General features: G+C 43.5%; 1 protein-coding gene across 11 annotated transcripts in view; it reads left to right on the top strand.

The window, feature by feature from the left end:
* RYR3 (ryanodine receptor 3) overlaps positions 1 to 26034 on the top strand; it is a 978540-nt gene that overhangs the window by 406555 nt on the left and 545951 nt on the right. For all 11 annotated transcript variants that reach the window (XM_077263521.1, XM_077263512.1, XM_077263503.1 and 8 more), the window contains 2 exons: positions 21073 to 21194; positions 21525 to 21714. In XM_077263521.1, coding sequence (XP_077119636.1) covers positions 21073 to 21194; positions 21525 to 21714 — 312 coding nt within the window. The remainder of the gene's footprint in view (positions 1 to 21072; positions 21195 to 21524; positions 21715 to 26034) is intronic.

The following is a 26034-nucleotide window of genomic DNA, read 5'->3' as shown; positions in this document are numbered from 1 at the left end:
ACACCAGAGGACAACATGCGCCCATGACCCCCCATACTGAGCTTTTGGCTCTTGAGTTTGCCAGAGTGTCCGCAAGGGTTATCCGTACAGCTTCCCACTGTCTGGAACAATTAGTACATATTGGCCCTAGCAGCCCATTGTACTTGAACTTTACCTTGTCATTGCACTTCCCTATCTGAGTCACTACCAAGAATTGCACACTCTTTATTGACTTTAGTCTCCACCCAGTGTGGGCTAGTTCTATACATTAACTGTATCTTATCACTATTTGCCTTACCTGTTTATCACAAAGTTATGTCCTATTCCTAATATATACCTAATCCTGTGTTTACTTCGCACTATACACAACTCACATTGTATATTATATAGTTACATAGTTACGTAGGTTGCATAAAGACCTAGGTCCATCAAGTTCAACCTTTCTTCACCAACTGTACATATTGTCACTAATCTAGCTATAACCCGCAAAGTTATGTGTATCAAGGAAATCATCCAGCCCTTTTTTAAAAGCTGTTATAGTGTTGGCCATTACTACCTCCTAACACTTTACATTAAATAGTCATGGTACCTTACCATAACACAATGTATGTAAAACTGCATGACACTATACACATGGTATGATTGCTGTCTGCAGGGGCAGGAATGCAGAAGAACAGTATACCACTCTTACAGGTAGATGCTAACTACCTGCCTATTTCGCCCAGTGCAGACCTCTTCTGGCACTAACTGTTCCTGCCAGCGATTCTGCGGCTTCCACTGATGTCAAGTTGACAGAGCAGCTGCTTCTCTTCTGCTCTGCTCTATTGATGTGGCTTGACTGCTGACATCATGCTAATTGACAACCAGCTGTCAATCAGCACGACCTCAGAAGTCACACCCCATTGATAGAGAAGCCCAGAAGGAGAGCTGCTGTGTTGATGTAGAGCAGCTGAAACACCAGCAGGAGTATTCGATGACTGATCTGACCTGCCGCTGCGTAGAACAGGCAGGTAAATGACATTGTTAGCAAATACCTGCCTGTCAGTTTTAGGTCCAAAGTAAAAAAAAATTTACCTGGAAAACCCCTCTAGACATGGATAAGTCATTGGAGCATCCTCACACTGGACCAAGACTAAAGCTCCCCGCTGCTTAACTGCGGGGAGCTGGTTTTCAGTCAACATGACAGTGGAAGTCACTCCCCATAGACAGAGCAGCTGAATCACTGACAGGAGCAGCAGTCGGTGACTGTTCTAAACCAATGCTGGGTAAAACAGGCAGGTAGTTGACTCTGTTAGCAATTACCTGCCTGTTAGTTTTTTTAAGTCTTTGCGATATGGCAAAAAAAATCCACATTGTGAAACATACTTTTTCACAATGTTGTTGAATACTCTACTGTACATAAGTAGTCCAAACCTCTCTCACACCTTTTCATTACTTATTAGGCTGGGTTCAGATGAGCACTGAAATTATTGGGGTAGTCACGGTTGCAGCTATATGAGCTTGTCCACACTGTTGACGGGTGCAGGAGCTGCCTGCCATTAGACACATTACATTCACTGTTCTCATCCATATTATGGACCAGACTAAGGCATACTGAGATTTTTTTCCATGCAGACCTTAGGTGTGGAAAAACTAGCACATTAACAAACATTGCTCAGCACAATAACCGTGAACTACACACTAACTAAACATACAGTAATCATTGAGCCTGATCTTAGTCTAATTTTATCTCCTCCGTTAAAATTGTTTGATCTTCAGATCTCTACTTGCATTATAGTCTGGACCTTGAGAGGACTTCCTTCCTTTAGTTCTATAAATGTCATCAATTTTCTCTTGCTCCTCTACACCAGAAATAAGGTTGTTTTTCTGTATTGAAAGATAAAAAACAATTCTACTTTTTAACAAACAAGAAAACACGGATTTTGCATTGAACACATGATGGTGTAATGCAGTAATGAAGCGATGGCCGGGGGATGGGGGGAATTATGCTACTCTACGTATAGCCTCCCTGGCCTCTACTAAGCAGGCCACATGGCTGCCGTGCTCTGTTTATTGAAGCCTACACTAGGCCCTGACTACTCATGGTGATGTTGGGGACTCAGATCCAGTCCCGGGGGCCCCCAACAGTCTAGTACGGTGGTGCACATGGCTCTCTGCCAGCTCCGTGAAGCGTGGTCTTCTCCTTGTTTCTGGGTCCTGGAGGTGCTCCTGGAAACTGTAAATCTCTTTCTCGGTATCTTCGTAGCTTCTCAAACTAGCACAGGACAGCCACCCTCGCTGCACCCGAAGAGTCCATCCAATTTCACAAGTCCACTCCGTCCCAGGCTGTGGGACCTCTTTCTCAGGTACAAGCTTAGCACAGACATTCTCTGCAGCAGCTCCTGCTCACACACTCTTGGAGCGCCCCCGTGCAGGGCAATGGGGTACTCTGCACCGGGTCCTTCGGTTCTCGGTGGGGATATCACGGTGGCTGACCCGGTCCGGGGCCCTGGGGATGTCCATTGTAAATGGGGGAAAGGTCTTTAAAGGGATAATGTTTGTGACGCCGCCTGTGGTATTTGTTCAGGGTGACCGACGCTGCTTAGGGGTCCGCTGGGGTGATGTGATGGCAGCTAGATGGTATTGCTTCCCACAGGTGAAGTGTATCCCCAGGGCTTCCCAGAGTGTAGATGGTGGATGGTGTGAGGCGCAGTGAATAACGAGGACACAAGGTTGCAATCTCTTTACCTTTACTGAAGGCTTCAGCATCCACAGTCCAGGGTAGAGACCACAGGGTAGGCAGAGTCCGGCTGGTCTGAAGGCAAATCTAGAGTCCCCTTATCCAGGTGGAAATCAGTAGCCTTCCTCTAGCACCTGGGTGTTGTAGTAACTCCCTTCTGAGCTTCTCGGTAAGGTCCTCACAACTGTCGTGGATGTTTCTGATGTCTTCTCTCTGTCTGATGTTGGTGTACTAGATGTTATGTCTTTCCCTCTGTCCCCCTGATGAAATGGATAGGACAAACCCATATGACTGGTGGCCTGAGGCTTTTTACAGGGACTCTATCACGCCCCGGCCCCCACAAGTTGCCACCATGCCTCCTGGGTATGGGTCGGGCAACCAATATGGAATTAGCTGTCCTGCTGGTCTCTGGAGCAAGGCTTGGAGATGGTTACTCCCTCTGTGTTCCGGCTACCGGATCCTGCACCTCAGAAAAGAGGCAGCCTTTTGCAGGGCAGAACTCCTTCTGGTTTCCTCTCCTTTTGCTATGACTTTGTTTCTCACCCTCTGCAATACAATTCGCTGCTCTTGTCTCTTTCATAGGATGCTGCCGCACGTGGGGCAGGTGCAGCTCCGTGGCCTTCTGTTTAGGCCTCTGATAGGATCCAACCCCTGTCAGGGACCTCTCTGTTTGCAGCCCTTTGATGTTCCGCCTTCCCCTCTGGCTGCCTGACAGGGTGCTGCCTGGGTGAAGCCCAGTCAGCTTCTGCCTAACTTCCTATCCAGACCACCAGTTTTACCTAATTGTGACGAGTGCCCTATTAATAGGAGCGTAGCTCCCCCTGGTGGGCTGGAGTGTGAAGTGTGTTGTGTGGTTTGTGATACCTGGTAAAGAGATCTCCTTTATTGCCTTCAGACGTAACATCACTCCCCCCTAGAGGAGAATGGTATTACTGCAACGACCAGGATCCTGGGGCGCTGCACTCTCAAGGCACAACTCCTCCCCTTAGCCCAGGGCAGTTCATTTACACAGTCTATTATAGGAGGGAGCAGAACTTTCCATCACACCAGACAAGGCGGTGCTGTCTCTTAAAGTGGCAGCCTGTTCCTTACTGTCCATAACAGCACCACCCCCCTACAGTAATTTAGTGTATGGCACATTCTTTTAATTTGTTTCCATTTGTGGAAGCTATGGGCCCCAAAAATAATTCATGAAATGCAATATTCCCACATGGTAATTGTCCATGCAGCAAAGAGATTGTGCAATGTAGCACGTGTGAAAGCTGTGTTAAAGTATCATACCTGAAATGGATAAAGAATGTGAAATAGTTATCTGTGGCTAAAAGATACTGTGTAGAACAAAAAAAGAAGCCAAAACATCTGTAACATGCAAATAGTAGATTACATAAATCAAGGTGATAGGGGCTCACGATATATGGAATTGAAGAAAAAAAATGCTATTGAAACTAGGTGTAACTTTATGTAGAGCAGCGTGTGGCCCAGGGGCCTTGAAGTGGAGTTGCTTGTAAACTGAGGCTAAGATAATGAATATGAGGGAAACAATTTGCAAAGCTGATCATACGCAGATAAAAGTAGACAACATATTCAGCCTACCATCTTTTTATAATTTTATAATTTTATGTGGGCGATTGTTCATAATAGCAAACGGTAATTTTCTGGCTTTAGAAAATAGGACCTGTCACATTGGAATTTAAACTAGTTGTGTATAGCTTGACTAGCTGATTAAAGCAACTTTTCACTTTAAGCAGCTTTTCTCTTTTTTAATAGGTATACAATGTTTATGGTGGGATAATTTGTTTGAACGATCATATTTTTACATGTGTGGCCAGCTTTAAGCCAGGGTGATTTGAGGCAGCTGAAACAAATTTCTAGAACAGTCTGATCTTTCGTATGCACTGAGGGGCATCCATAAAATAATGACTCCATAGCAAAAGTCAAATTGGGTCCTATTTATGGGATTTTTTAACAATTTATAGAAAGGGGAATAAAGTTATAGACAATAAGGTGAGTAATAAAACATAACATAGTGATGTAAAACTTGTTCTATTAAACAAGTAAATAAGAAGATATACTCAAAGAAAAATCAACAGAGTGAAAAAGGTTAATGCAAGAGGAAAAGAATATGGAAGGAAAAGTTAAGAAAGGTAGAGGGGAAGGGTAAGGAAAGAAAAGGGGATATGAGAAGGTTGGATCAGATAAACGTGGACAGTAGGGACAGGGGAAAAGATCATCCTTATTGAAACAATATTTATAATAAAACAATTTTCAATTTGCTTTGTTAAATATGTAATTGTACTTGTACTTCTTGGCAAATAATAAAGCTTTTAACCTAAAAGGGGGCATTCCGACTTGAGGAAAGAAATAGGTTCCATGATGACCATGTGGAATAGTATTTTTTAAAGAATTGTTTCTTGGAGCGTAAGAATGTTCAAAAGAATTATGGGTATACATTAGATTCATTATTTCTGAAATGGAGGGAACATCTATTGATTTGCACTTAGATGCTATAAGTTTTTTTGTTACAGCAAGTAGATGAATTGCGAGATATTTAATTTTGGGGAGAAGTCGATTTGAATCAAGTGAGAACAAAACCAGTTGAGGAGACAATTCAACTACAGAGTTGTTAATATTGCTCAATAAATTAGCTACTTCTTTCCACAGGTTGATTGTTTTAGGACATGACCAGAAAATATGCAATATGTTAGCTTTTTAAGTACAGTTCATGACGCGCTAATCTTTACCACTGACCTAGGGTTGAGCGAAACGGGTCGATCATTTTCAAAAGTCGCCGACTTTTGGCTAAGTCGGCGTCTCATGAAACCCGATCCGACCCCTGTGCTTGTCGGCCATGCGGTACGCGACTTTCGCGCCAAAGTCGCGTTTCAATGACGCGAAAAGCGCCATTTCTCAGCCAATGAAGGTGAACGCAGAGTGTGGGCAGCGTGATGACATAGATCCTGGTCCCCACCATCTTAGAGAAGGGCATTGCAGTGATTGGCTTGCTGTCTGCGGCGTCACAGGGGCTATAAAGGGGCGTTCCCGCCGACCGCCATCTTACTGCTGCTGATCTGAGCTTAGGGACAGGTTGCTGCCGCTTCGTCAGAAGCAGGGAGAGCGTTAGGCAGGGTCCACTAACCACCAAACCGCTTGTGCTGCAGCGATTTCCACTGTCCAACACCACCTTCGGTGTGCAGGGACTGTGGAAGCTATTTTTTATTTTTTTTCCCCTCAGCGCTGTAGCTCATTGGGCTGCCCTAGAAGGCTCCGTGATAGCTGTATTGCTGTGTGTACGCCACTGTGGAAACCAACTGCTTTTTTCAAAGCACATATCCTCTTGTTCCTTCCTTTCTGCACAGCTATCTTTTTTGTTTGTCCACACTTTTTATTTAATTTGTGCATCAGTCCACTCCTATTGCTGCCTGCCATACCTGGCTTAGATTACTGCAGGGAGATAGTAATTGTAGGACAGTCCCTGTTTTTTTTTTGTTTTTTTTGTGGGAGATTAAGATTGGCATTTCTGCTACAGTGCCATCCCTGTGTGTGCCATCTCTCACTGAGTGGGCCATAGAAAGCCTATTTATTTTTTCCGTGATTTGTGTTCTAAATTCTACCTCAACACAAAAACACTACATCAATCAGTGGGAGAAAAATATTGGCCTCAGTCAGGGCTTGTGTGCCACTGCTGTGTGTGCTATCTCTCATTCAGTGGGCTATAGAAAGCCTATTTATTTTTATTTTTTTTTTAATATTATTTGGTTTCTAAAGTCTCCCTGAAAAAAAAAAAAAACCTAAAAAAACAGTGGGAGAGTAATATTGCCCTTTCAGCTTGTGTGCCAGTCTTGACTCCTGGGTGTGCCACCTCTCTCTCTCATTCAGTGGGCCATAGAAAGGCTATTTTTTGGGGTTTTTTTTTTATATTATTTGGTTTCTAAAGTCTCCCTGAAAAAAAAAAAAAAACCATAAAAAAACAGTGGGAGAGTAATATTGCCCTTTCAGCTTGTGTGCCATTCTTGACTCCTGGGTGTGCCACCTCTCTCCCTCTCATTCAGTGGGCCATAGAAAGCCTATTTATTTTTTTTTTTAAATATTATTGGGTTTCTAAAGTCTCCCTTAAAAAACAAAAAATACATAAAAAAACAGTGGGAGAGTAATATTGCCCTTTCAGCTTGTGTGCCATTCTTGACTCCTGGGTGTGCCACCTCTCTCCCTCTCATTCAGTGGGCCATAGAAAGCCTATTTATTTATTTTTTTAAATATTATTGGGTTTCTAAAGTCTCCCTTAAAAAACAAAAAATACATAAAAAAACAGTGGGAGAGTAATATTGCCCTTTCAGCTTGTGTGCCAGTCTTGACTCCTGGGTGTGCCACCTCTCTCTCATTCAGTGGGCCATAGAAAGCATTTTTTTTTTTTTTTCCTTGATTTGTGTTCTAAAATCTACCTCAACACAAAAACACTACATCAATCAGTGGGAGAAAAATATTGGCCTCAGTCAGGGCTTGTGTGCCACTGCTGTGTGTGCTATCTCTCATTCAGTGGGCTATAGAAAGCCTATTTATTTATTTATTTTTTTTCTTATTATTTGGTTTCTAAAGTCTCCCTGAAAAAAAAAAAAAAAACATAAAAAAACAGTGGGAGAGTAATATTGCCCTTTCAGCTTGTGTGCCAGTCTTGACTCCTGGGTGTGCCACCTCTCTCCCTCTCATTCAGTGGGCCATAGAAAGCCTATTTATTTTTTTTAAAAAATATTATTGGGTTTCTAAAGTCTCCCTTAAAAAAAAAAAAAACATAAAAAAACAGTGGGAGAGTAATATTGCCCTTTCAGCTTGTGTGCCAGTCTTGACTCCTGGGTGTGCCACCTCTCTCTCTCATTCAGTGGGCCATAGAAAGGCTATTTTTTTTTTTGTTTTTTTTAATATTATTTGGTTTCTAAAGTCTCCCTGAAAAAAAAAAAAAAAACATAAAAAAACAGTGGGAGAGTAATATTGCCCTTTCAGCTTGTGTGCCAGTCTTGACTCCTGGGTGTGCCACCTCTCTCCCTCTCATTCAGTGGGCCATAGAAAGCCTATTTTTTTTTTTTTTTTTTAAATATTATTGGGTTTCTAAAGTCTCCCTTAAAAAACAAAAAATACATAAAAAAACAGTGGGAGAGTAATATTGCCCTTTCAGCTTGTGTGCCAGTCTTGACTCCTGGGTGTGCCACCTCTCTCTCTCATTCAGTGGGCCATAGAAAGGCTATTTTTTTTTTGGTTTTTTTAATATTATTTGGTTTCTAAAGTCTCCCTGAAATAAAAAAAAAAATTAAAAAAACAGCGGGAGAGTAATATTGCCCTTTCAGCTTGTGCGCCAGTCTTGACTCCTGGGTGTGCCACCTCTCTCTCTCTAATTGTGGGCCATAGAAAGCCTTTTTTTTTTTTTTTTTTTTTAATATTATTTGGTTTCTAAAGTCTCCCTGAGAAAATAAAATAAATAAATTAGGTGGGAGATTAATATTGACATTAGTGCTTGAGTGACAGTCCTGCGTGTGTGTCATCTCTGTGATTTTGTGCCACAGAAAACAGAGTGTGTAACATTGTGCCTGATTTTCCTTGTGGTCTCACCAACCTGTTAAGGGATATTGAAATCATACTGAAGTTATAGCTCACCGTGTAAGTTGTTTGACAGCAACAAATAAAGTTACTTTGGTTAAGATTTTAAAACAATGAGGAAGTCTGGTGCAAGAGGTCGTCGTGGGCGTTCATTGTCAGCTGGTAATGATGGTAGTGGTAGTGGAGCATCAGGTGGTCGTGGGGATAAAAATATTCCACCTAAGTCTGGAGCTGTGGAGCCAGTTTCGTCGTCAGGCTACACAAGGCCTCGAACGCTCTCTTTTCTGGGAGTAGGAAAACCGCTTTTAAAGGCGGAGCAGCAACAGCAAGTTTTGGCTTACATTGCAGACTCAGCCTCTAGCTCTTTTGCCTCCTCTTCCGAAACTGGTAAATGTAAAAGCAGCGCGTCGCTTGTGGATGTTCACGGTCAGGGACAAGTCGCTTCCTTGTCCTCCTCAGCAAAAACTACAACAAGAGAGAAGGATGCAGCAGGCGACACAACGGGTCACTCCATGGAGCTCTTTACACATACCGTCCCTGGCTTAGAAAGTGAAACATTTAACAGGCCATGCCCATTACAAGTATATTCTGACATGGAGTGCACTGATGCACAGCCACAGCCAGAGTACTATGCTGCTCCTTTGACTCAGACCACCACATTTCCCTCTCAGGGTACAGATCCACAATCAGACCCTGATGAGACTATGTTGCCCCGCCACGAACGCTATACCACCGACCGACACAGTGACACAGACGAAGTTGCACACGAGCTCGAAGAGGAGGTAATAGATGACCCAGTTATTGACCCCGATTGGCAGCCATTGGGGGAACAGGGTGCAGGCGGCAGTAGTTCAGAAGCGGAGGTGGAGGAGGGGCCGCAGCAGGCATCAACATCGCAACAGGTTCCATCTGCCGGGCCCGTATCTGGCCCAAAACGCGTGTCAAAGCCAAAACCTGTTGGAGCACAGCGTTGCCATCCGGTTAAAGCTCAGTCTGCAATCCCTGAAAAGGGATCCGAGTCTAGGAAGAGTGCAGTCTGGCATTTTTTTAAACAACATCCAACTGATCAGCGCAAAGTCATCTGTCAAAAATGTTCAACTAGCTTAAGCAGAGGTCAGAATCTGAAAAGTCTAAATACTAGTTGCATGCATAGACACTTAACCACCATGCATTTTCAAGCCTGGACTAACTACCAAACGTCCCTCAAGGTTGTAGCACCCTCGGCCAATGAAGCTAGTCAGCAACGCAACATCCCTTCCGTCACTGTAAGGACACCATTTTCCGCACCACCGGCAGTATCTGTGCAGGTTTCTTTGCCAGCCAAAAGCAGTCAGGGTCAGGGAATCACCAGTTTTGTAGGAGGAAATATTGCATCTAGGGCACCGGCGGAAACAATACCGTCTCCAACCGTCTCTCAGTCTGCCATGTACACCGGCACACCCGAAAGTTCCACGATCTCCAGCTCTCCAGTCCAGCTCACCCTACATGAGACTCTGGTTAGAAAAAGGAAGTACTTATCCTCGCATCCGCGTACACAGTGTTTTAACGCCCACATAGCTAGACTAATCTCGTTAGAGATGATGCCCTACCGGTTAGTTGAAAGCGAAGCTTTCAAAGCCCTGATGGAGTACGCTGAACCACGATACGAGCTACCCAGTCGACACTTTTTTTCCAGAAAAGCCATCCCAGCCCTGCACCAGCATGTTAAACAGCGCATCGTCCATGCACTCAGGCAATGTGAGTACAAAGGTGCACCTGACTACAGATGCATGGACCAGTAGGCATGGCCAGGGACGTTATGTGTCCATCACGGCACACTGGGTGAATGTGGTGGATGCAGGGTCCACAGGCGACATCAATTTAGGGACAGTTGTGCCTAGCCCACGGTCTAGGAAACAGTTGGCTGTAGGCGTTCGCACCCCCTCCTCCTCCTCCTCCTCGTCCTCCTGCAGAAGCTACAGCTCTTCCACAGAACGCAGTCTGCCAACCACTCCATCGGCAGATGACACTGTTGCACACCAGTTGTCCCATTATGGGCCAGCTACTGCCAAGCGTCAGCAGGCTGTATTGGCTATGAAGTGCTTGGGCGACAACAGACACACCGCGGAAGTTCTGTCCGAGTTCTTGCAACAAGAAACGCAGTCGTGGCTGGGCACAGTAGATCTTGAGGCAGGCAAGGTAGTGAGTGATAACGGAAGGAATTTCATGGCTGCCATCTCCCTTTCCCAACTGAAACACATTCCTTGCCTGGCTCACACCTTAAACCTGGTGGTGCAGTGCTTATTGAAAACTTATCCTGGGTTCTCCGACCTGCTCCTCAAAGTGCGTGCACTTTGCTCACATATCCGACGTTCGCCTGTACACGCCAGCCGTATGCAGACCTATCAGCGGTCTTTGAACCTTCCCCAGCATCGCCTAATCATAGACGTTGCAACAAGGTGGAACTCAACACTGCACATGCTTCAGAGACTGTGCGAACAGAGGCGTGCTGTTATTTATTTGTGGGAGGATACACGGGCAGGCAGTAGGATGGCAGACATGGAGTTGTCAGGTGTGCAGTGGTCTAAGATACAAGACATGTGTCAAGTCCTTCAGTGTTTTGAGGAATGCACACGGCTGGTTAGTGCAGACAACGCCGTAATAAGCATGAGCATCCCCCTAATGCGTCTGCTGATGCAAAGTTTGACGCACATAAAGGAGCAGGCGTCTGCACCAGAGGAAGAGGAAAGCCTTGATGACAGTCAGCCATTGTCTGGTCAGGGCAGTGTACAGGACGAGGTAGCGGGCGAAGAGGAGGTGGAGGACGAGGAGGATGATGGGGATGAGTATATTTTTAATGCCGAACCTTTCCCGGGGGCACAGGAAATTGGTTGCGTGTCACGGCCGGGTTCTGGTTTTTTGAGGGACACAAGTGACGTAGATTTGCCTGCAACTGCCCCTCAACCAATCACAACCGGAGATTTGACAACTGGAACTTTGGCCCACATGGCGGATTATGCCTTACGTATCCTAAAAAGGGACACACGCATTACGAAAATGATGAACGATGACGATTACTGGTTGGCCTGCCTCCTTGATCCACGCTATAAAGGCAAATTGCAAAATATTATGCCACATGAGAACTTGGAACTAATATTAGCAACCAAACAATCAACTCTTGTTGACCGTTTGCTTCAGGCATTCCCAGCACACAGCGCACGTGATCGTTCTCACACGAGCTCCAGGGGGCAGCAGACTAGGAGTGTTAGGGGTGCACACATCAGAAGTGGCGTTGGACAGAGGGGTTTTCTGACCAGGTTGTGGAGTGATTTTGCTATGACCGCAGACAGGACAGGTACTGCTGCATCAATTGAAAGTGACAGGAGACAACATTTGTCCAGTATGGTTACTAACTATTTTTCATCCCTTATCGATGTTCTCCCTCAACCGTCATTCCCATTTGATTACTGGGCATCAAAATTAGACACCTGGCCAGAATTGGCAGAATATGCATTGCAGGAGCTTGCTTGCCCGGCAGCAAGTGTCCTATCAGAAAGAGTATTCAGTGCTGCAGGTTCAATATTAACCGAAAAAAGGACTCGTCTGGCTACCCAAAATGTTGACGATCTAACATTCATTAAAATGAACCACAACTGGATTTCGAAATCTTTTGCCCCACCTTGCCCGGCCGACACCTAGCTTTCCTATGAAAAGCTCTTGCCTGTGAATTACTTTTCTAATGTCTAATTTGCTGCAGCTGATTGTACAGCATACGACATGTTTACACCTCCCTAAATGGCAAAACTCCCCACACGGGGCCGTGGTATCGCGACTTGGCGCAAGCACCCGTGAGACTGCTGTTTGTCTGAAGAGGTGGGTGTGCTCGCTTTTGGTTGACGGCATTGCTACTGGGTCCCTCATAGTACAATGTAGTGTCTCTGGCGGTGGTGGTGCGCACCCAACGTCAGACACACCGTTGTAACATGAGGGGCCCTGGGGCGGTCCCGCCGGCCTCAAGAGAGTTCCCCCCTACCCCAGCTCAAAATGTGCTCTACCACGTGCAAAATTATGTCGCACAGCTCCACCAATCTTTAGTCTATTCGCTGACATCATTCAATGTCTGGCACTGACAATACAAATTTGTAGACATCTATGATGCAACTTAAAGTAGTCTGTGTCTGTGTCCTATATTGGCACCATTAAATAGTTACTGCCAAATTACTATGTCAGAAACTCAGCAGATGAGCCCACCCCTGTACCTAAGTATGCCACCTTTTTTTTTGTTTTGGTTGTTTTGCGAGACATTAACATCTATTTATATTTTGGGAGTACTGGGACAGACACTCCTTGCACTACTCCTCCACTCACCACCAAGCTGCCCGTGTATCCATGTAACCGCTGTAAAACTGCCATGAGCCTATTGTTTGTTATTTTAGGCCTTTGAAGCCTGTCTGCGGTCCCTCCTTCCACTAGTCCTCCACTGACCAGACCACTGCTGCCCGTGTACCCCTGGAACCAATTATAAAGTGCCTACAGCCAGCCCATTTTTTAATGTTAGGCCTTTGAAGCCTGTCTGCGGTCCCTCCTTCCACTAGTCCTCCACTGGCCAGACCACTGCTGCCCGTGTACCCCTGGAACCAATTATAAAGTGCCTACAGCCAGCCCATTTTTTTATGTTAGGCCTTTGAAGCCTGTCTGCGGTCCCTCCTTCCACTAGTCCTCCACTGGCCAGACCACTGCTGCCCGTGTACCCCTGGAACCAATTATAAAGTGCCTACAGCCAGCCCATTTTTTTATGTTAGGCCTTTGAAGCCTGTCTGCGGTCCCTCCTTCCACTAGTCCTCCACTGGCCAGACCACTGCTGCCCGTGTACCCCTGGAACCAATTATAAAGTGCCTACAGCCAGCCCATTTTTTTATGTTAGGCCTTTGAAGCCTGTCTGCGGTTCCTCCTTCCACTAGTCCTCCACTGGCCAGACCACTGCTGCCCGTGTACCCCTGGAACCAATTATAAAGTGCCTACAGCCAGCCCATTTTCTTATGTTAGGCCTTTGAAGCCTGTCTGCGGTCCCTACTTTAAATACTCCTCCACTCACCACCAAGCTGCCTGCCCGTGTATCCATGTAACCGCTGTAAAACTGCCATGAGCCTATTGTTTGTTATGTTAGGCCTTTGATAGCCTGTCTGCGGTCCTTACTTTAAATACTCCTCCACTCACCACCTAGCTGCCTGTGTAACCATGTAACCGCTGTAAAACTGCAATGAGCCTATTGTTTGTTATGTTAGGCCTTTGATAGCCTGTCTGCGGTCCCTACTTTAAATACTCCTCCACTCACCACCAAGCTGCCTGCCCGTCTATCCATGTAACCGCTGTAAAACTGCCATGAGCCTATTGTTTGTTATGTTAGGCCTTTGATAGCCTGTCTGCGGTCCTTACTTTAAATACTCCTCCACTCACCACCTAGCTGCCTGTGTAACCATGTAACCGCTGTAAAACTGCAATGAGCCTATTGTTTGTTATTTTAGGCCTTTGATAGCCTGTCTGCGGCCCCTACTTGCAATACTCCTCCACTGACCACAATGCTGCCTGGAGTGCCTGCCTGTGTATGCATGTAACCGATGTAAAACTGCCATGAGTGCCTACTTTTTGGTATTTTAGGCCTTTGATAGCCTGTCTGCAGCCCCTACTTGCAATACTCCTCCACTGACCACACCAATGCTGCCCGTGTACCCCTGGAACCTATTTAAAAGTTCATAGAGCCTAGTTATATATTTTATTTACTATTAATAAGGCCATGATGGACTACGCTGTACCACGCTACAAGCTAACCAGTCGACACTTCTTTTGCGAGAAAAGCCATCCCAACCCTCCACCAGCATGTAGAAGACCGCATTATCCATGCACTCTGGCAATCTGTGAGTACAAAGGTGCACCTGACAACAGACGCATGGACCTGTAGGCATGGCCACGGAAGATTACGTGTCCATTACGGCGCAATGGGTTAATGTGGTGGATGCATGGTCCACAGGGGACAGCCTACTAAGTCTGTCTGCAGTCCCTAATTCAAATTGTCCTCCACTGTCTAAATCGGAGCTTCCACCTTCTGGCTTTCGGCCTATAGTATCAGAAATTAAACTGCATTTGGCCTTCAACTTTGGTTAGGGCCTACTAACGGCTTCTGCCCCTCCCTGGTGTTGCCCTCAACTAAATAAAGCTGAGCTTCAACCTTCCGGCTCTCATTAAGTGGTTTTTAAAAAAAAAATGGTGGTTAGGGCCTACTAACGGCTTCTGCCCCTCCCTGGTGTTGCCCTCAACTAAATAAAGCTGAGCTTCAACCTTCTGCTCCAAATTACCATTTTAAAAAATGCAATAGGCTTTTCCGGCCTACTAAAGGTGTCTGTCTGTGTGCCCCTGCCTGGTGTTGTCCTCAACTAAATAAAGCTGAGCTTCAACCTTCTGCTCCAAATTACCATTTTAAAAAATGCAATAGGCTTTTCCGGCCTACTAAAGGTGTCTGTCTGTGTGCCCCTGCCTGGTGTTGTCCTCAACTAAATAAAGCTGAGCTTCAACCTTCTGCTCCAAATTACCATTTTAAAAAATGCAATAGGCTTTTCCGGCCTACTAAAGGTGTCTGTCTGTGTGCCCCTGCCTGGTGTTGTCCTCAACTAAATAAAGCTGAGCTTCAACCTTCCGGCTCTCATTAAGTGGTTTTTAAAAAAAAAAATGGTGGTTAGGGCCTACTAACGGCTTCTGCCCCTCCCTGGTGTTGCCCTCAACTAAATAAAGCTGAGCTTCAACCTTCTGCTCCAAATTACCATTTTAAAAAATGCAATAGGCTTTTCCGGCCTACTAAAGGTGTCTGTCTGTGTGCCCCTGCCTGGTGTTGTCCTCAACTAAATAAAGCTGAGCTTCAACCTTCTGCTCCAAATTACCATTTTAAAAAATGCAATAGGCTTTTCCGGCCTACTAAAGGTGTCTGTCTGTGTTCCCCTGCCTGGTGTTGTCCTCAACTAAATAAAGCTGAGCTTCAACCTTCTGCTCCAAATTACCATTTTAAAAAATGCAATAGGCTTTTCCGGCCTACTAAAGGTGTCTGTCTGTGTGCCCCTGCCTGGTGTTGCCCTCAACTAAATAAAGCTGAGCTTCAACCTTCTGCTCCAAATTACCATTTTAAAAAATGCAATAGGCTTTTCCGGCCTACTAAAGGTGTCTGTCTGTGTGCCCCTGCCTGGTGTTGTCCTCAACTAAATAAAGCTGAGCTTCAACCTTCTGCTCCAAATTACCATTTTAAAAAATGCAATAGGCTTTTCCGGCCTACTAAAGGTGTCTGCCCCTCCCTGGTGTTGTCCTCAACTGAACAAAGCTGAGCTTCCACATTCTGGCTTTCGCCCTATACTATCAGATATTAAACTGCATTTGGCCTACTAGTGTGGTTAGGCCCTTGAAACAGTGTCTGCTGCTCTTGGGTTTGCTACTCCACTGAACAAAGCAATGCCGCCTGTTTAGTCCTGTTACCAATTTTGAACTGCATTTAGCCTACTTTATTCTTTGGCCCTATATCTGTTTCCTCCTCATCCTGCCCATTGCCCAGCCACTGCTAAATGAGTCTGCTGGTACATTGACCTAGACCACTACATTCCCCTTGTACTCTACACAGCCAGAATCTGACCCTGCTGAAAGTAAGGTTCCCCTTCCCGCATGTTATACCACCTTACACAGGGACAAAGAGGAAGGTGCAGATGAAAGTGCAGGTTCCTTCATCAGGTGGGGGGGCATACTCGTTGGCGACGTCACTGGCACAGGGCCCCTCAGAGTACGCAAAAGTGTCGCTGCTGGTGGGAGGCGCCCCCGCCATGCAAACACACCGCCGTACTTTGAGGGGCCCTGTGCCAGTGCCAATGCGAACGAGTGGGCCCCCCCCGCTTGCTCAGGATCACAGCACTTGCAACGTTTAAATACTTACCTTTCCCTGCAACACTGCCGTGACGTAGTCCGCATTTCCTGGGCCCACGAAAAACTTGAGCCAGCCCTACTCCCCCCACAACTTTCCCCCAATTCCCTATGCCCAACTATTATTATACAGTTAATTAAGATTGGCAAGCTTCAGAAACAAGAATGGATGTTTTTGGCATTAAAATGGGCACTGTAGGTGTTTTCCTGGCCTCCACTCACTGCCGACTATGCTTCCCCATTGACTTGCATTGGGTTTCGTGTTTCGGTCGATCCCCGACTTTTAGCGATAATCGGCCGACTGCACTCGACTCGACTCTGGACAAAATCGGGTTTCCCAAAACCCTACTCGATCTTAAAAAAATGAAAGTCGCTCAACCCTACCACTGACCCTACCAATTCATTGAGAATTATTACTTCTACTATAAGAGACTTCTCTGCAGTTTCATACTATAAATAGTGTTGAGCGATACCGTCCGATACTTGAAAGTATCGGTATCGGAAAGTATCGGCCGATACCGGCAAAGTATCGGATCTGATCCGATACCGATACCCGATACCAATACAAGTCAATGGGACTCAAGTATCGGAAGGTATCCCTGATGGTTCCCAGGGTCTGAAGGAGAGGAAACTCTCCTTCAGGCCCTGGGATCCATATTAATGTGTAAAATAAAGAATTAAAATAAAAAATATTGATATACTCACCTCTCCGACGCAGCCTGGACCTTACCGCTGGTAACCGGCAGCCTTCTTTGCTTAAAATGAGCGCGTTCAGGGCCTTCCATGACGTCACGGCTTCTGATTGGTCGCGGCCGCCCATGTGACCGCCACACGACCAATCACAAGCCGTGACGTAATTCTCAGGTCCTAAATTCCTAATTCTAGGAATTTAGGACCTGAGAATTACGTCACGGCTTGTGATTGGTCGCGTGGCGGTCACATGGGAGGCCGCGACCAATCACAAGCCGTGACGTCATCTAAGGCCCTGAACGCGCTCATTCTTAGGAAGGAAGGCTGCCGGAAAGAAGCCGAGGGTGAGTATATTCCTATTAGGTATATACTCACCCTCGGACGCGCCCTGCTTCTTTCCGGCAGCCTTCCTTCTTAAGAATGAGCGCGTTCAGGGCCTTAGATGACGTCACGGCTTGTGATTGGTCGCGGCCGCCCATGTGACCGCTCACGCGACCAATCACAAGCCGTGACGTCATGGAAGGTGCTGAACGCGCTCATTTTAAACAAAGAAGGCTGCCGGTTACCAGCGGTGATGTCCAGGGGCCTCCGGACAGGTGAGTATATCAATATTTTTTATTTTAATTCTGTATTTTACACATTCATATGGATCCCAGGGCCTGAAGGAGAGTTTCCTCTCCTTCAGACCCTGGGAACCATACACTGGAAACTTCCGATTCCGATTCCGATTCCCGATACCACAAAAGTATCGGATCTCGGTATCGGAATTCCGATACCGCAAGTATCGGCCGATACCCGATACTTGCGGTATCGGAATGCTCAACACTAACTATAAAATAAATTATATAAAATCTAAAATTTTAGGCTTTTTCATATACCACATAACAAAAAAATTGATAGAAAAAGAATTTCCCTATAATTGAGAAAAACATCATATCCCATATTTAGGAATTATAATTACCAATTATTTACGTAAGGTACTATATGAAAATCTGAATCTCCTACAAAAACAGATAAAAAAAAAATATTGAGAATTTTGATAAAACAAATACTTCATGGCTTGGTAGGATTGTTTTATATAAAATGATAATCTTACCAAAACTTCACTATATCTTTAGAACTGTTCCATAAGCAAATGTCAATATTTGGAATAAAAAATCACCAAGAGTAGCCAAATCATTACTGTATAATAACAAAAAAATGAAGGCATTGGTCTACCAAATCTACAGGCCTACTCCGAGGCTAATATCATAACGCAGAGCAGGAAATGGCTTATAGATGAAGCCAAAACCAGCTGGGCAGAAATGGGAAAGTCTTACAATGGGAATTCTCCCTTAGATGCTCTTATTATTTCGAATTTACTAGACCAATCCCTCCCTCTACCAGAGAATATGCTAATAAAATCTGCAATTATGACCTGGAGGAAATTATAGAACATTTCTTACAACATTCAAATTAGTTACCCATTAGAAAAACTTCATTTATATTCTGCCCTGCACTTCCAGATTTCCCTATAGATAAATGGAGAAACTAATTGTTCAGCCTTATTTAACGGATCTAAAAAAGATTCAATCATACATTTTCTATCCTTGAATCTATCGTACAACCTTCCAAAAGAGGAAATATGTACCTTTTTAGAACTAAGGAAATATATTAGGGGGAAATTCTTTCTCCCCATATCTCTTCCAAGAACTATCATATCTCTTCTGGAAAATGCCTTAATAAATACTATTTGGAACACTAAAAATCTGTACACACTCTTCAATAGTGACGTTACTATTGAAAAATCAAAACACATGGTTAAGTGGGAAGAAAATATAAATATATGTTTTTCGCCTGAGTTATGGAAAGAAGCAACTGAAATCACATACAAATCAAATGTAAATGCTAATATTCATGAGAATTATTTTAGAATCTTATCTCGTTGGTTCTATACTCTGACAGGTTAAAGCAGGACGGATCGGACTTATGCTGGAGGAAGTACCGTCACACTAAGCGACGCTGCAGCGATAGCGACAACGATGCCGATCGCTGCAGCGTCGCTGTTTGATCGCTGGAGAGCTGTCACACAGACCGCTCTCCAGCAACCAACGATGCCGAGGTCCCTGGGTAACCAGGGTAAACATCGGGTTGCTAAGCGCAGGGCCGCGCTTAGTAACCCGATGTTTACCCTGGTTACCAGAGTAAAATGTAAAAAAAACAAACAGTACATACTTACATGCGTCCCCCGGCGTCCGCTTCCTGCAATGACTGAGCGCCGGCAGTAGCAGGGCACAGCGGTGACGTCACCGCTGTGCTGTGGTTTCACTTTCACTTTGCGGCGCTCAGTCAGTGTGGGAAGCGGACGCCGGGGGACGCATGTGAGTATGTACTGTTTGTTTTTTTTACATTTTACGCTGGTAACCAGGGTAAACATCGGGTTACTAAGCGCGGCCCTGCGCTTAGTAACCCGATGTTTACCCTGGTTACCAGTGTAAAATATCGCTGGTATCGTTGCTTTTGCTGTCAAACACAACGATACACGGCGATCGGACGACCAAATAAAGTTCTGAACTTTATTCAGCGACCAGCGACATCACAGCAGGATCCTGATCGCTGCTGCGTGTCAAACTAAACGATATCGCTAGCCAGGACGCTGCAACGTCACGGATCGCTAGCGATATCGTTTAGTGTGACGGTACCTGAATTATTTTATGTTGCCTAAAGTTAAATGGTTTTCCCTTTATTAAGTAATTTGTTCTAATGGTTTTGGCAAAAGGTTCCATAATTAGGTCGAATAAGAGTGGGGAAAATGGGCAACCTTGCCATGTTCCGTTATAGATAGAAAATGAGTTAGATAATATATTATTCACTTGGACTTTTGCAGAGGGCCAAGAGTATAAGGCCATAATAGATTTCAAGATTTGTCCATGAATTCCAAATTTTTTTAGAGTGCCTACCATATAATCCCAATTAATTTGATCAAACGCCTTTTCGGAATCAAGAGAGAGTAATAGTAATACAGAAGGAATTTTTGCTTTTCTACATGTGAAATTAAATTTAGTACTCTTCTTGTACTGTCAGAGGCTTGCCTCCCTTTAATAAATCCAACTTTGTCTGAATGTATTAAGAAGGGCATTATTTTAAGTAACCTTTCTGAGATTATTTTAGCGTAAATCTTGATGTCTGAATTTAAGAGGGATATAGGCCTGTAATTTGGGATTAACTCTGGATCATTATTCGATTTTGGAATAACCACTACAGTGGCCTGTAAGGATACCTTTGGGAATTTACCTTCATTGATGGCTGTATTAAACATACACGTTAGGAGATCTAACAAATGTTGACTAAAAATTTTATAAGGTATACCATCTGGTCCAGGTGATTTACTTTCCTTTAATTAAGCTATAGCTTTGTCAGTTTCGGATATTGAAATCGGGATGTTTAGCAATGAGAATTGATCTGTATTCAGGTGTGGGAGATTAATTTTAGAAATAAATTTGTTTATTTCTATAGTTTTTGGTTGTATTGTATCTCTATCATCCTTTAAATTATATAAGGCAGAGTAAAACCCCGCAAATTGTTCAGCAATTTCTTGCGGATATATATATATTTAACGCCATCATTCTTAATAGAAAAGACTCTAGTTTTCATACATTGTTTTTATACCTTGTTGGGTATTGGGTTTTTCCACACAAAGCAGTTATTTCCTTTCCATGCCTTTCCGAGACCAACAGCCTACCTTGTTGCTAATAAGGCACAGGTAAGTACTACACAAATTCCCATCACCCAGTAGGACCAATTAAGGCTGAATCTCTTCTCTTCCATGGCAAGGGCTATGCAAATGGTACTCTTGTAGCAGGCAGTAAACGAAAATTCCTTGCACCAAATAAATAATCGCTCCACATCATGGACCATAATGCCAAATTATTCTGCATCTATGGCAGTGTGAACGACCATTCTTCAAAATTAGCGTTTTCTGCTACAATTAAGGCATTGTGTTCCACTTAAATTTGAGCTAGCACTCAAAACTTAAGCAGTGTGTATGTGTGTATATATATGTGTGTGTGTGTGTGAAGATTGTCAATGATACCCTAAGCAGCTTGGTTTTCAAAATTTGGCATTGTCAGACAAGCTGCTCCTTAAATCTAATTAGAAGTAATATTTTACTTCTGCCTCTTTCTGAACAGGCAATCCTGCACCAGGAAGGCCATATGGATGATGGCGTCACATTACAGAAGTGTCAGCATGAAGAGTCCCAAGCTGCTAGAATCATTCGTAACACCACAGGCCTGTTTAGCCAGTTTATCAGGTACAGATCGGTCAGCAGTGTCTAATTTTTGCCACACATTTCACAAACCGTTAAGTTCCTCTATCTATTGATAGCTTCTGAAAAGGACACAAGAATCTAGTTCTCCTTATGAGTTAGCATAGCGTTCCACACCAGCCCCCATCATTTATTTTTGCTTCCAATCCACAGTACTGTACAAATAATTTAAAGACTGATACAAAGATTTAAATTTTGCTGATGCTTGTGTAGAATTTGAAGCAGTATTTGCAAATCACCAAGAGGAGTCACTAAAATATTCATCCGATCTGTTGGGAGTTGTTTGCTGACGCAGATATTTTTTTTTATAACAAGTGACCTGGATTCTCTGACGGGAAACAACCGGACGGTAACGACCCCCATCGCCCTGCCTATTGAGGAGGTAGTTCAAACCCTGCAAGACTTGATCACTTACTTCCAGCCTCCCGAGGAAGAACTAGAACATGAAGATAAACAAAATAAGCTCCGCTCACTCAAGAACAGGCAGAACCTTTTCAAAGAGGAGGTATAACCCAGGGATCTCAGTTGTACTTCTTCTTCTGTCATGAGTAGAGTTGATATATAAGAAGTTTTATCATTGTTATTATATTATCAACTTGTTACATTTATATGGTTTTTTTTATTGTGCAATATTATTTTCTATATTATTTGCACCTTTATTTTCATTTTTCACCTAAGCATAAATATTACAGCAAGTATTTTCAAGCTTTCTGTTCTACTACTGTAAATTGTACTGTAACAGGTAATCCTTGTGAAGACTGCCATATCGGTGTAAAGAGACTTATATGCCATGCAATGCTCCTCTGGGAATTTAAATATGCAAATAGCTTCTTCAAAAAGGAAGAGGACAAGAACTCTAGTACCATCAATTGGAAGTAGAAATCATAAAAGTTCATATCGACCCATCAAAGGGCCTTACCACATGACTTAGGATAAGAAGTCAAAGCATCAACTCCATTTGCAAATACGTGTGTCCAGTTGTTTGCCTTTCATCTGTGCAAAGCAGGAGAACTGATTTTACCTATCATCCAGCCAAATCAGTCCTCATGGTTTGCACTTTTAAGGGCAAACACCCCAAAATGTATCTTCAAAGGGAGTTTCTGGTTTGGCTTCTTATGGTAAGTCATGTGGCAAGGCCTTTGAAAGGGTCAATATTGACTTTTAGGATGGTTACTTCCAATAGGTGGCACTAGAGTTTCTGTCCTCTTGCTCTCTGAAGAGGCTATTTGCATATCTAATTCTTATCTGAGCTTTGTAATTTCAGCAGCAGTGTAATTTAAAGCTCCTGATTTTAATTACAAAATCTGAAAAAGGGCTTTAATCTATAATGTTCCATTTCTAAAACTGGAGTAATTTATATGGCAGCAGGGACTTTGGACCCCCACAGCTGCCAAGACAGGATGGATCCTCCATCTAAACACCCTCTAAAAAGTTATGTCCCTGAATCACATCCTAGAGTATAAGAATAAAATGCACTGTATTAAAAAACTTAAAGGGGCAGTTAAGTACTCTTATATTGATCAATACAAGATCAATGGGGGAGCTACACGCCAAATCCCCATTGATCCGGTGTGTTTAGTGCTGCTGCTGGTCAAATGTGATTGGTTTTGGAGCTGCGCTGCACATCTCCACCAGTTGTGTAGTGACTGTAGCAGCATAGCAGGGTATTGCAAATTCAGCCCTATCCTAAGAATAGGCCATCAATGTAAAAGTACCAGAAAACCCCTACAAGGTGCAATTGTCACCTATCAGGGACCAAAAGTCTTTGCACTTTTTAGCACCATTTTTATGACCAAATTTACAATGTCATGTGCCTCTGCTGCTAAGGGACCTTAGATCAGGAGTATCACTCCAGCTCTGAAAAAAAGAACCAATACACTTGAGTGGGGCTTTAACAAAACAGAATATAAAGAAATCAAATTCAATAAAATTATGATGATGTAAATATGGCGTTCTTAGATCTAAAAGGCTGCCAAACCCAAGTTTTTGGGTTCACTAACGATAAATTAATATTTTGCACTTGGGCCCCTATTTATTTATTTGCTGCTCGGAGATCTCCCATAAGTGCTGAATTACAGTGGTATTTTATTACAAGTTTTCATAACGAGGAAATGGTGTTAGGATTTGATCACATCAAATGTGTATGCTTGAAGAGTCGTTGGAACTAGGGATTCTCAACCATTCTCCCATTCTGGTACTCAACAGGCCTCAAATGACGTAGTTTCTGCAGTCCGATGTGAGTAGGCACATTCAGATTAGCATACGAGTCAACAGCCTGCCCTTGTGGGGTCGCAGACATTATGCAGATTGAGGTCTGATGAGCATGAGAGACTGGCTGAGTATGCTTGAAGGGTTCCACTAAAAGTATGCTCTAGGGCAGGGGTGCATATTCTTTTATATATATATATATATATATATTTTATATATTCTTTTATATAAGTCCTTTAATTGAAAAAATGACAGACTCCTTTAATAATCTCAATTAAACCATACTTACGACCTCACCTAATTCCTCCAAAGCCCTCGTTCTTCATATACTACACCTTTTATAAAGGTCGGGGACTGGAGTTTTAATTTCCCCCTTTAAGTAAATACCACAATATGAGGCAGTGGGGTACTCCCAACATGAGCAGAACACTGAGAAATTGGAGTAACCATAAACCACCAATAAGGTTAAAACAACCATTTATTGAAAAAGTTCATAAAAACAGTTAACATTAATTACATATTGTGTCAAATAAGAAGGAATAAGAGAGGGGAGCAACAAGTAAATCCTCAAATGTATAACGCAGCACTCAAGGTGCATAGTACCTATACAGACAGCCTCTGAGCACCATTCTTAGTAGCAATGCACAGTGGCTGTAAACAGAGAGAGGGGATAATAGGTAGTACTACTTACCCATAGTAGAGGAGGATCGAGATGGTCCTCCAGCACAGCCCCAATGCGCGTTTGGAATGTAGCTTTTTCACAGATACCTCCCCTTGAAAAAGCTACCCTCGAAACACCTGATAGGTGTTGTGACTGTCAGGTGAGCATACCTATAATATCTTATACCACTTTCCTATCAGATAATACCCTATTTGCACTTTTTATCTATCCAGCTTTACCGTAACTTGTTTTTTCGACAGCTAAACAGCAGTGAGGGAGCCCTAGACTTTTGATGAATCTGGGTCCCGGATATGGTCACACAGTGCTGTGTATGTGCTTGCCTATCTCTGTTCTGAGTAGTTTGAAATGTTTCTTCCCTCTCACATGGAAACTACTGCATAAAGAATGTTGGAGGTTGCACAAAATGAAATGACAAACCGCATGTGGCCTCCAGGCCGCATTTTATGGACCTTTGCTCTAGACAGTTGAACTCCTCATGGTCGACTATCCTTGCCAAATGTGACAAAAAAAAGCTCAAATGTGGGCAGTGGGCAAAAAAATGTACCACTACTTTAATTGACCAGGAGCATTTCCCAATGTATAAACTGAACATAATCCCAGATTGTCATGTAAAATGAGTATCTGACACAAGAACAATCATGCATTGATGCAGTAGCTCTACATGCTCCTGTAAGAGTGCACAATTACTATGCACAATTTCTTCAGCTGTTTGATTTCTCCATGAATCATCTGAAAACTGAAATACTAATAATAAGTATATCTAAAGTTAAACAGATTAGGGGTGTCACAGGCCTTACCAAATATTCTCCTATATGGGATAATATCAATTTACAAGAATTTAAGCAAATGAAAGGTTTTGGGCCCTGGAAAGAGGCAGGAATTAGAAGGATGGGTCAGCTAATGGGTCAAGGGAGACTTAAGTCATTCATGAAGTTACAAACAGAATTCCAGTTATCACATTTAAATTTGTATCATTATAAAAGATTTCAGCATGCGTATCAGTCGCAATGTCGGAGAAAACTTATTGAGATCCAGTTTGATATCATGCTGGCTTCCATTTTGGAGAACAGCGGAACAAAGGGGGCAATATCAGAAGTGTATAGAGATTTATTATTCACCTTTCTAATCAAACATCCCATCAAGTCTAGAGGGAAATGGGAAGCTGAATTGGGAGAGATAAATGATGATAGATGGGAATCTATTTTAGAATACGTGCCCAAGTTCTCTGAGTGAGCCTGGAAGGATGTCTCAGTTATATGTGATTCATAGAGCTTACAGAACTCCTGATAGACTGTTTAAGATGTGTCTGATTCTGAGTGTCAACGATGTTCGCAGGAACGGGCAAACATGTTACATATGCTGTGGCATTGCCCCAGATTGTCCACCTTCTGGACAGTTGTATTGAATCGGAGTGAATTGATATATAGGTGTGTAATCCCCAGAGACCCTTTGGTCTGTATATTAGGCTATGTGGATGAAATAGCAACGGTATCTATGGTCAAACTGGCAATTGCTAGATTGTTATTCATAGCAAGGAAATTGATCGCTCAGTTCTGGATCAGAGAGGAACCTCCGACTGGACGAGACTTTCTTATGCAAGCGGATCATATAATTCTATTGGAAAAAAGTATATATACTAAGAGAAATAAACTCGATGTATTCCAAAAGATATGGCAATCATGGATGGAATGGAATTAGAATTGTGGGGAGGATGCATAATGCTATAGATGATGTTCAAACTGTACAATTGTATATGGATTGGGGAAAGTATATCGGATGAGGAATGAGGAAGGCACTGAAGGGGTCTCTAAGGGGGGGATAGGTGGGGAAAGGGGGGGAGTTTCGTTTATAAAAAATATATGATTATATGTGAACAATAGCTTGATGTCATATATGTTATAATTGTTTTTCTTAATAAAAATGTATCTGATTAAA

Source organism: Ranitomeya variabilis, chromosome 1 (genome assembly GCF_051348905.1).
Source record: "Ranitomeya variabilis isolate aRanVar5 chromosome 1, aRanVar5.hap1, whole genome shotgun sequence".
Lineage (NCBI taxonomy): Eukaryota > Metazoa > Chordata > Amphibia > Anura > Dendrobatidae > Ranitomeya > Ranitomeya variabilis.
This window is presented reverse-complemented; position numbering and strand designations above follow the sequence as displayed.